This window comes from Ambystoma mexicanum, chromosome 6q, assembly GCF_040938575.1.
Source record: "Ambystoma mexicanum isolate Mex_15411 chromosome 6q, UKY_AmexF1_1, whole genome shotgun sequence".
NCBI classification, from domain to species: domain Eukaryota; kingdom Metazoa; phylum Chordata; class Amphibia; order Caudata; family Ambystomatidae; genus Ambystoma; species Ambystoma mexicanum.
In genome coordinates, this window is record NC_090937.1 from 1,053,776,660 (window position 1) to 1,053,789,124 (window position 12,465).

General features: G+C 40.4%; 1 protein-coding gene across 2 annotated transcripts in view; it reads right to left on the reverse strand.

The window, feature by feature from the left end:
• Positions 1 to 12,003: 12,003 nt before the first annotated feature.
• Positions 12,004 to 12,465, reverse strand: part of TUSC3 (tumor suppressor candidate 3) — a 1,343,405-nt gene continuing 1,342,943 nt past the window's right edge. For both annotated transcript variants that reach the window (XM_069631593.1, XM_069631594.1), the window contains exon 10: positions 12,004 to 12,310. In XM_069631593.1, coding sequence (XP_069487694.1) covers positions 12,295 to 12,310 — 16 coding nt within the window. In that variant the 3' untranslated portion in view covers positions 12,004 to 12,294. The remainder of the gene's footprint in view (positions 12,311 to 12,465) is intronic.

A 12,465-nucleotide genomic window follows, 5' to 3' on the forward strand; every position in this document is an offset into this window, starting at 1 on the left:
GGATGAGAAGCTCTAGCAATTAATGTAAAACAATATTTTCATATTAAGTTAATTGTATAAATTAGGTAAGTGTGAATATTTGTGCAGAAACAGCACGCACCAATGATTCATATATCTTTGCATTTGTGCTGGTGAGCAAGTCATTCTGAGCTGGTATTGGAATTTTTGCCAAGATCAGAGTAGCATCATTTGATTTGCCCGAGTAAGCGCAATCTACATATGTGAGGAACATGGTGTTACGGAAAATGACTATTAATTATCTAACACATAAAATGGGAGAGAAACTAAGTGTGGACGTTACTCCCATAAGACTGCACTCTTCATTAAAATGCCAAATGAGCACAGAGAGGTTGATTTAGTGTGATGTCACCTTGAACACTGTCCAATCACATACATTGGCCAATCATATTAGAGAAATTATACACACCTTTGAAGGGAGTGGTTTCAGATCTATAAAATTCTAAACCCTTAGATTCTGGGAGGGACACGTTCACCCACTCACTGACTGGATGACAGAAGGAGAGAAAGGAGAATTGATAACAACAGAAGACAGAACGGAATAGATTGCTTTCCTGCTGGACCCAGTTTTGGATTTCTAGCAATACACTGCAAGAGAGACTTACCTGGAGTTAAAGCCCATGCCTTCTTTAGTGGGAACAGTAGACAGGGGTAAAAAAAGTTATCCAGACAAGACTGTGATGGGAAGCAGACACCACCTTCTTGACTAATGCCCACCTGTAACTAAGGGGGAAACTTGAATGAGTCCTAAACAGGGTGCCCACCAGTCTGTGAGACTGCCAAAATGTATCCTTATGTAAGAATAACAGCAAAGGGGGAATATTCTGAGGGTAAATATACTCTAAAGGGGAATAGAGAAAACTCAGCCTCTGTCATTTGTAAGTACTGAGGTGCATCTGCTTCTGTAATTATATATAGTAATACAATATGTCCGAAGGTGTGTACACTGGTAAATATGACTCCATCTCTTTGTAATGATCAAACATAGAAAAAGAATTCTCCGAGCCAAAAACATATCTCACTGCGTGGATACCTAGAAGACTAAAGTCATTTCCTGGTTACTTCACAAAGCAGAGTCCTGTTACTGGCGTTAAATCATTCCAGAAAAAGTGAATGTGATTATTCGCTTCCCATTTTCTGACTTTCATTTTTCCATTGAAAATGAGAAATTGACACTTATACACGTTAATGAAATAGAAAAACCACTAAAGGGAATTTAGCAAGCATACACTCTCATTTTGTAAGTGATTCACATGTGGGAAAGTTAAGTAGTTTGTCTTTTAATTGAGTTTTCTAAAAAAGCTGTTTGAAATTCTGACATGTCCATTGAGTGGGGGCAGGGACATTTATTTTTCAATTAATACGAAGTGAAGAGACTTAAAATAGGGAGAGATGTTCTGGTTTAATTGTTTTTTTTTATAAAATGACAATTTTATCCCAAGCCGTCATACACTGTTGGGTGCGCACTTGGCATAAGTCAAGTGTACACAGAGTGAGGCTTGTGCATCAAAAGTCCACATGCACATCAAAGTAGCACAGACAAGTGATGTGACAGTGTATTGATAATTATTTAACAAAGGTGAAATTTCAAACATGCATAATTTGTTTATATTTACATTGTCCCAAAAAAGGAGGGAAATAACATTGTTAAATTGGGGGTCCCAGGATCATAGAAAATCATTTGATTAAGTAATTTGATTAAGTAAATCAAGATTTTGTATCCCTGATTTGGGGTGGGTGGTCAATTCTCTCAAATTAGATGTGCCCCTTTTAAATCATCCTACATCACTGATTTCCAATTGTAATGTAGGTTCCTGGTTTAGTCAACTGCATCCTTTCCATTATCCTAGTTAACAGTAGGTTAATCTAAAGGTATCCCTTGGTCCCCCTTGCTCGGTTTACTTTACAAGGACTTTATTTATCAGTCTCATCTTGCTTAACTTTGTTTGAGGGTGGATCCATACATGTGGATTTATCTTTTTTGTTGTTGCTTGAACAGGGCTTTTAAGAATGTTCATATATATGGTTCGAGTAGTTCAGGTACCTCTTAGTGGGAGTTGGAGGAATTCCTCGAAGAGCAGGTTGTCCAGAACTAGTAAAATGTCTGACTGGGGCACAAGGAGTGCAGGAGAATGCTGGGTGGCCAGGGAACATAGCCTGTTCTTCATGTGCACCGCTACTCCTTCAGAAAGACCTACCAATCCTTCTGCCCTACATCTTATCAACCCGTCCACCTGTGTATCATTATAGAACACTGCACCCTCAATATGCATTTGTGGCCTACTCATACCCAATGGAATTGTCTGCCCTGAACCTCTCACACAAGACATGTGTTGTGAATGGGAATTTCCCCCCTTCTTGACCCTTTTGTCTCATAATGCAGTACCACATTTGTCTTGCCTCCTTTTCTGCCATCTTTTTTAGCTTGATGTTATCCTCATGAACAACATGGTCCTCCTCTATCCAATGTGTTTGGACTTTGTGCACCTGGAACAGGCCACAAGCTTTGCACAGGGCTAGATGAACTAAACCCTGTGCTGTCTGTGTGGGTAACTCTTGAGAGATAAATATTTTGGGTGTGCCTGTCGCGTTTGGTATGAGTAAACTGTGAAGACATCATGAAACAAGATACATACAACAGATTCAAAACAGATTAACTTAAAAGCCAGGATGGAAAAATGCTTGCCCTATGCTGAGGTGGCGAAGTTGGACTGCGTTCGGTGCTGCAGTCTGCAGTTTTTTTTCTGTATCTTGAAGTGTGCCTGCTGTCCTGAAAGGACGAGTTTGTCTATAAAACCTCACTGGAGCCACAGAGTGGAGTTGGACTGAGTTGGGTGATGTAGTCTGGAGTCTGAGCAGTCCCCACAGCACATGACAGGCACAACTGTACTTCCATCGCATTCCATCTTTCTATCGGCCTGGTATCCTTCGCTAACTCCTTGAGTACTACAGTGAGTTTTGCTAACTCCTTGAGTACTACAGTGAGTCGCCTATACTTCATCATTGATGGAAAATATGTATTGACTCGTGTAGTGGATAAACTCCTGGTCTGCATTGGTAGATTATTCCATTCTACGATTAACTGCAGCCGGGCCTGCTAAATCTAGGTCAATTGAAGAGGGCCTATACTTTATGGCCAGATCTTTGCACACAGTGGCTGAGGTATATAGTTTTTGCCATTTCTTAAGAATTGTATTCTTTAAGGCTGAATGAAAAGGTAGAACATGGTTCTTGGGGGTCCCTTGTTGAGGATGTCAGTTATATCATCCTGCACTATGTCCCTGGCAGGACAATCCCACCCTGAGCACTCTATAACCATACTTTAACAGATCATAACATTACTTATAACAGATCTATATGCCCCACTACAGCGAGCATACAGATCTGGTGTGACAAAGTCCACTAGCCTCCTTTAGACATGTTGTCAGATCTTCCAGTCTGGCTTCATTGGAAATAAGATCCTCTTGCACATTTGGGGGGCCATAAACATAGCCAAAAGGAGAATCAGAGTAATCCTCTTCCTCAAATATAGACCCTATAGATTTGAAAAAGCCTGTCTTCGACAAATGCTTGAAAGCTGTCAATGGGTCGGCAGAAGATGTTGATGACCACAACGTCGAAGGTGTTGGCATTGAAACATTCGAGGAGGGAGAAGAAGCCAGAGGCTTCGCCTTTTCTCGAGATGAAGACTAGGTCGACGCCTCTCAATGAAGATCCTGCGGCTGGCGACTCAGGCCCTTGGTCGCACGAATGGTAGTCTTTGATGACTCATTATCCGTCTTCTGAGGCACGATGGGATCAGCATATTTTCTGGATTTGTCATGGGGTTGGTAGGAGCCGCCTTCAGAAACCCCAACATCATTTTAATTAAAACTCTTACTTCTCTGTTTTAGCAGAAGATTTGTGAGGAAACCTTACCTTCTTGTTGGGTGAGGATTCAGATGATGAAGAGAAATGATGTCTCTCCTTTGATTTTCATCGATACGATGACGGCGAAGAGTGATGAGGTGCTCTTAGATCTCAAGTACTTTGAGTGTTTCGGGTGCTTTTTAGGTCTTCGTGGAGAAACATCCCTAAGACTGTCTTCGGATGATAGCCTTTTGGAAGGAGTAGATCTGGGGGATTTAGAAGTCAACCAGCCTAAGACGAGTTTTTCCTTCCTCTCTTTTAAGGCCTTGCTGGTCATCGATTGACACAACCTGCAATCGTCAACCCTATGCTCCGTACCAAGACACCACCGGCAAATTCTGTCTGGATCTGTGATCGACATTTTCGAATCCCAGTCTGCACACCTCTTGAACCCGGTCTTCGGAGTCAACATTCTCAAAGATGGTTAATACGCACTAAGAAATTATTTGCGGAGGCGATTCAGTTCAAAGCATGCTGTGCATGTGGAAAAAAGGCACTGAGGCAACAGGCACAGTGCGTGCTATTTATGACAATACCAATGTCACATCCGAGTGTGCGGATGGAAGCCGCAAAGGGACCTTGACTCGGCAACGCTGAATTTCCAAAGCTGCAAGTAGGAAATCAGTATATCAAAGATGAGGAATCCGTGAGAGGACACTATCCATTAGAAATATGGTATTTAATTGAGCTAAAAGTATGCATATAATTAGAGATTACCACAGGCATCTATGGGGAATAATATTTTGCCATAAACTGGGGCACCGTGACAGATACATAGGTGGTTCATACATTTCTGAAAAACACAAAGAGCACTATCTGCTGACAGGACTCCCCTTAAAATTCAACCTTGGAACCCAAAGTTAGAAGATAAATATGTTTACATCATCCCAGAATAAGTTAAAGATCGGAGAGCATGGCATCTGGTAGTTTAGTGAATAAAATACCTGTCTGTAAAATATCATGATCCTTTAATCTTGTCCATAGAAATCACAAAAATCTGTCATTCTCGCAGGCAACCACCTGCCAACAAAAGACGCATTTTGTTGAGATAAGTGGGATCACATCAATCTAGAAATCTGAGTTGTGACCCTTTTATGCAAGTTGGAGAAAATTGCATGTTGACGATTTGCTTACTTCATATTTGAGTTGCAAAAATTCATATTTGAGTTCATATCTCCCCAAGTGCAAATAATGATATAGTCTGCTTGAGTAATTTTGGATAACCTACATCCCTTTCATTTTGAAGCAAAGGAAATGTTTTCATGATCTGCTGAGAAGATTATTTCATTAAATGTAAGTCCTTTGTTCATGTTGTCAGAATCTTACTAAAAATGGAAAGTGTGCGGGGTGGTCCGAGATAAACAGCCCTTCGCATGTCAATTTCTTTTCTACAACAGAAAGACACTACATGTCAGTTGAGGAAGGCCACATTGTATAACAAAATTAAAATTGTACTGTCATGTTCCAGGGTGCTGCATTACTTCTCTCCTCATTAGGGGTATTACTGTGAGTCACCTATAAAACTGAGTATTCATTAGACTTGTGTCTCTCTTACATCTTACAAGATGCCCTGGGTACAAATTACAACAAGCAGATATTCACCTTACAATTCCACCCTAAAATTGTACACTCAGACTGGCATATTGGGCTATTTCTCTTTTCTATAGAATTTTTAAATGAAACAGGGGCAAATAGAGATCAGAAGTGGAAACTGTACATGTGGTTGTGCATTATAAGTTATGTGATCACTTGTCATAAAAAAACGAATTTGTGGTTTCAACTAGTTTATAGTGATAAACAGTGTTAGGAAGGTAAGGTTTTGTTGCCACCGGCCTTGTTCTTGGCTTACATTTTGCAGAAGGGGTTAGGGATTACATTGGTGTTATATGCATCAAATGCAGAGTGAGTGAAGAATCTGATTAAGTTATCCATTGTTGTGGTGCATGATCTCCCCAAATTGTCGCCCCATATATTCTACAAGCTGTTTTGGGTCTGTACTCTTCACCACTCACCAAATGTCCCAAATACTCCACTTCCTTTTTTCCAAACTTACATTTGGTCTTTTCAACTCTCAACCCATTTTCTCTCAATCTCTCCAACACTTCTTTGAGCCTGCAATCATGCTCCTCAATTTCTCTCCCATAAATTGTATCATCATCCTGATACACCATAGTTCCTTTAAACCCCTTCATAATTGATGTCATGGCTCGCTGGAACACTGTTGACACCAGTCCAAAGGGCATTCTGCAAAAATGATACATCCCAAATAGTGTTATGAAGGCTGTTAAATCTCTGCAGTCATCTGTTTGCTTTATCTGCTGACAAGCATTCAAAAAGTCCACAATTGTGAATGCATCTGCTCCTCGGATGCAATTTAACTTTTCTGAAATTATGGGAAATGGAAAATTGTCAACCTGTATCTATTGTTCAATTCCCTCAGGTCCACAAAAATCCTTACCTTGCCATTCTTTTTTATTGCTATGAGGATTAACCACTGAGCAGACTCAATCGTCTTGATTATCTTGACAATGTCCAACCTCTCCAACTCCTCTTCCATCTTCTTTGTCAGTGCAAATGGAACACTTCTAACACATTTGTCCTTTTCCTTCTCTCCCTTCGAAAAACCTCTTCATTCTTGTTTCTTGTAATCTCTGCTGTCTTGCTCTTTGTGTTTCTGTATTCTCTCATGTCCATCTTCTCTATCTGGGTACCATTTATTGGATTCCATCTTTATTCGCATTAAACAGATCCTTGACTGTGCTCTGTTTTCACGGTCTTTGTAAATCTCTGTTCGTTCCTGTAGTGTCTCCCTTTTTTAGCTTGATCTCCTTTGAACATAATTGTGTGTGTTCAATCGCTTTCGCAATAGTTAAGGTGTCTTTTAGTGATGGGTCACCACACACCCACAATTGGTCTTGCACAGAAGGATCGCTGGTGTGTATTATCTGATCTCTGATCAACTCTTTCGTTGTTATCCTAGCTCTGAATTGACACATCAATGACAGTGTTTTTAGTACTGAGACAATCCTCAATTGATTCTTCATCCGTCTGTGCTCTTGAGTAAAATTTAACCCGTTGATTGCCACATTTGTTTTGGTGGCATAGTATTTTCCCATTTTCCTTATTGTCCTTTCATGTGTTCATCCAGGTCTCCAGCTTCTAGTTCTGTTCATTCTGGTAATTCTCTTATTTTTTTGTTCACCATCCGGTCCAAACGCATGAAGTAATAACAATTTCCCTTTTCTGCAGGGAGGTTTATATGCTCTACCACTTTAATGTAATCTCACTAATACCCTTTCCATTCGCTCCGTAGTATTGAAAGTTTGGCAGTATTTGGCAAAAAACTCTCTGGGGGGGATGTACTGTTATTCATTGCATTCTGCAATTGTGTCTATTTCCTTACGCTGCTCTGTAGTTTTCCAATGTAAATCCTTTATTCTGTATGGCGTTTCTCCTGTACAGCTATATATTTTCAATTTTCAATGTTGCATGCAAATTTGTGGTCATCCGTACTTGCTTGTTTGTTACATGGCAATGAAACGAGTGTGTTTTGTTTACATTTGTTGTCTTGGTAACTCACTTCTAAGCTTGACCCAAAGACATGCTGGAAGATTCTGTCCTCTAGTGCCTTTTCTTAATTGAACGTGCATCGCAGGAGGGCTCTCCATTTCACTGGGCATTTCCCAAGCCCCATAAAGTTAATTCCTGAATCCCCATGATGTACTCACTGCTCGTCTGTGGTCTTTCCAACTCCAAGGGTCACAACAGTGTTAACCGTTCCCTGATCCTAGGCACTTTCAAGGACTGTCGTGGGTTTGGACGGTTGGACGCTCATTGCCAGATTGTTGTGCTGTAATCCAGACAGGAGGAAAAACTCTTGGTAAAAGGTAATAGGTTTATTTTGTATAATTGAATAGACCAAAGGTAAGCTCTGTCCCACCGCTCCCCGGGTCACTACCCAAATCCCTAACGATCTTCAGGCTCACCTACTCATTCCACTGCATTCTCATTCTACCAGTTCTGAAACTGAACCTTGCTGAATCTCCAAATCATAACAGGCAGGCTGTATTATTTCCCTTGTGTTAAGAAGAATGGGGAGGGGGTCACCAGTAAATTACTGTATGAAATATTTAAAATTAAAATAAATATTACTACAACACACAATTCTTGTCCCAGCAGGTAGGGTTCAGAATGTGGTGTGTGAGACCATTGGACTGAGCTGGCCTGTGTTCATTTAAAGGATCTAAAATAAAAAATTGTCAAATACTGTTTGGGGTCGGTTGCTATTTTTCCCTGGATAAGGTCACACTGAATTGCATCTCATATTATACGATACAGGAAAGGCCCCTGTTCATTCATTAGGCTAGCCTTATGTATGAGGTGCTAGTATACAAAATACAAACAAACAAGATGTTTTATGTAAAAGCCTGTGACCAGAGGGACCAGACATGAGTTTTTGCTGTCCTCTTTAATTTATGTGGTAGTCAGAGCCGTTTGATTTGCTGTTCAGGGCCAAATTCAGTAGAAGGGAATCTGCGTGGCATATCAGCATGATATTGTTTCATTTGACAAAGCTAATATTCTACTAAATGTGCATTTCCTAGGTAGGAAATGTTGGAATTATTAGAGGAATTTTGCTAATTCGCCATGCTTCAGATAAACTTGTTTAAATACATCAAGCACCACTGACTTGAGCGGAAGCCAACCTATTGTCTGATCTTTCACTGCAGACATTTCCCCCTTTTCAAATACATGGGCATACAAAAATGTCAGGCAAGTGAAGTCTGACAGTAATGCACTGGGGCTGTTGGATGGGTTCATTGAGAATGCAATTTCCTGCTGGTTCAAGTTTCCCATGTGGAAGGTGGCACTGTCTAAAAAATGATCCTGCTCGCTGTGGTGCTGTGTTTCTTGCAATGGCAGTCGAGGATCGGAAAAAAATAAGTGGCCTGTTTAATCATTCAATGTGTAAATGGGCTGGCCCCGGAGTACCTCAGTGCCAAAGTCTGCCGATACTACCTTGTAAGGGCATTACGCTCATACGCTCAGGGGATAAGCTGCTATTGAGTATCCCACGCAAAGTGTTTGTCTCCAGAGTTGATAGGAGATTTGGAGTCTATGGACCCAAATTATGGACTGAGCTACCTGTGGAGATTAGGTCCTGCCTGTCATTGTCCTGGTTTCGGAAGGCGCTTCAAAGCTTCCTGTTCAAATAGAATCTTCCCAACATAGGGAGGGGCGTATGTCCATGAACTGTTTTACACCTCATCCTGAGGTTTATGGTATCCATCTGCGCCTGCATACTGTTAAGTCTGTCTGGAGCGAGGTATAAATGTTCAAATCAAATCAAATAGTAGACAAACTGGTTATATCCAGGCAATGGGCCGCAAAGCAACTAGAACTTATTGAATGATTTGACATGACATGATCACAATTGTACAGTGTAATATAATGTACATGGCAATGCTCACGTAATGCCAAGCTTCCTAAAGGGTAGCACATTGACATTCATTGGCCCAATGTTCTTGTACATCTATATGAAGATTTTAGGCTCATTGTTTTTGCAAGATTCTGTGAAAAATGGCAAAAAGGTAGCAGACAATTCTTAGCATACTCAGGGTTTAGAACACACACTTATGAACCTAATTAATAGAGGGATGAAATTAACAGAATTGTACAAAATGTGTATCAAACCAAAACAAGACATATTGGGCCTGGTTCACGGAAGTGTTTTATAATGATGCAATCCCATAGGAAAACGTTCCATGAATCAGGCCCAATTTCTTCACTGGGTGATAAATGGGACATTGTGATTGGGAGGGAACTTGAATATAACGAATGGGCCAAAACATGTGAAAATACAGAATTGTTTCCTAAAACGCAATATTTTGACTTATCCTTTCTACATGAGTTGATTATGATCCCAGCAGTGTTTTTACTGGTTTTTGTTCTGATAAAGAAGTAAAGTAAATTAACAAACAAATGTGTAATGCTGGGGCTAGTACTTCTCAAGAGAAGCATTGCACTAAGTTGGAAGTTTGGTACCCTGCCTAGCCTGGAGAGTTGCAGAGGAGTTATGCAGGTTCAATGTGTTAATATCTCCGCAAAACATTTGCCATACAAGAATGCCACCTTTTCTTATGGCGATATTACCATATGGAACCTGCGGGGGACACCCCCGCAACCCCCATATTTGTTTTAAAAGGAGCAGGGGACACACCTTTATTCCTTGCTGCCATTTACCTCATACATTATCCCCATAAATATTGTTGCCTATGCCGTTTCCCGGCGACTATATGTATGGAGACATTATTTATGGGGATAATATTACCCGATACCGTTATGCGTAGGTGGGTGGTGACTGAGAGGGAACTTAGAGAAAGCAAGAGTATGAAGAAGATTATATATTATATTGCATTTGGGATTTGTTTTTAAATGTCAGGAACTTTCCCTATCATTTACAACTACCGCAAACTATCTGCAGAAACTGAGGCTTTGGTATGTTCTGTTATTAGTATTTGTACCATGCAATGCTGCCATTAGCATGGCTTCCGAGCACTTTGGCGCATCTGGAGGAGAGGGAGTCGGATTGGTTAGTTGGAAGGAGAGGGAAAGGAATCATTGCAGTGCTTTGTGTTGAGGATGCAGATCAGAAGTATCATGAGTTCTGTGGGCTTGCAAGCTTTTTATGTGTGAAGTGTAATAAGTATTGAAGGCTTTGAGTCCAGAGGTGTGGTCACCCTCCTATTGTGTGGTCATGTGCTGGCTAGGGTCAGAGAATTTCAGTTGTAGTTAGAGGTGTAAGTTTGTGATGTTTGAAGTCTGAGGAGAGTGTATGTTTTGTAAAAGCTGTGTGCAAGTGGATGGTTTGCATGTGTGTGTGCTGAGTAATGTGAAGATGGTTGGGCAAAAGGTTGGGAATATTCTTTGGATCTAAATAGGGCTTTCAGATTATTGGTCTTGCGGTCGGTCGCATTATGTTAAGAGGTGTTTGTCTTTAGTGGATGATGCATGAAGTTGTCCTGTAATGAGGGTTAGATATTCTGGGAGACAGGGAAGGTGTTATTTTAGGGTTTTTGCAGTGCTTTGACGTGATTTCTTCCATTCTTTTTAGTTTCCTGAGTGCCATGCAATGAGCTCTAGGCAATAAAAGTCAGGGCCACTATGCTGTTCCCTTAGGCTGTGTCTTTGCATGAAAGTCAAACTATTGAGAAGTGTCATTGTTGCTACGTGATGGGTGCAGGTTAAAATGTCATTCTGTTAAGCATTGAAGAGCCATGTTTTTAGACTTTTCCTAAACTACAGGTGGTCACCATAGTAGAGAAGGGGGGAGTGTCTGTATTTTTCTGAAAAAGCTTCTGGTTTCTAAAAATATGTCTTTCTTGATGTAAGGTCTCTGGTTGGTTGGTAGGGCGAGATTTTGTTTTGGAAGTATTCTGCTCCTTGACCTTCAAGCGCACTAAGGGCGATGCAGTGGGCCTTCAACTGATCCTTGTTTTTATTGGTAGCCAGTGATGTGTTCTGAGAGCCAGTGATGTGTGTTCCCTCTTGTTTTGCCAGAGTAGGAGAGCATTGTTGCTGTGTTTGGAATCAGATTAATGTTTGTGAGGCATTCCAGATACCTACATAAATTCTGTTTGCATAGTTGATTCTTGAATGGATCTGGGAGCTGATGGGCATCCCTCTGTGTGAAGGTGACGTAGAGCATAATCTCTCGGACAGAGAGATGGTAAAAGCACTTTTTTTGACTGTTGCCTTACCTTGGGGGTTGGATTGTGATGAACCGGTAGGAATGATCTTGATAAGCAAGAGGAGATTGCAGTATGTTGACCTAGTAATTTACTGATTGTTTACTGGTATCTATAAAGGTATCTGCGACTTGTAGATTATTTTAAATGTGTTTCACTACTATTATATCTTCAATCACATCTCTGCACGATAGAGTAAAAACTGATAACGGTAAAAGAAATATGCTGTTTACAACAGTATGGTCTGTATGCAACTGGACGTGAATAGATCTACATCATCTTGCTGCTATAAGTCATTCTTCCTGTAGCATGAATACACACAATGCCCTTCCATATAACGATGTTTATTCCAATTGTATACCAATGATGGCAGCGATATTGCTTCACAACGCTTTTTGTAAATCATTTTATGACCAATGATGCACATTTCTAATTAAAGGGCGTCATATCGTGAAACACAACACTACATTGTATTGTTCCATACGAATAAAGTAGCTTATCACAAAACAACAAATAAACCAAGAGGGAAAGCATGCTTTAAACAACAGGGACATATTGTGGATTTTATCAGCAGTGGTTTATCTTCCGAATGTAAATCTTAGCTCTCCACGATTCCGTTTTATTTAATTAGAAAGCTGTAAAAGAAAAATAATTAACATTATCAGTAAGAAGTGACACGCGTGTACAAATATGTTCAGGTCACCATCCATTATATTTCCTTGATAGGTTAGAAACGTCTTGACAATTAAAGTACAAGTCATGCATTCAACAGCTGCGCAAATTCACCTGC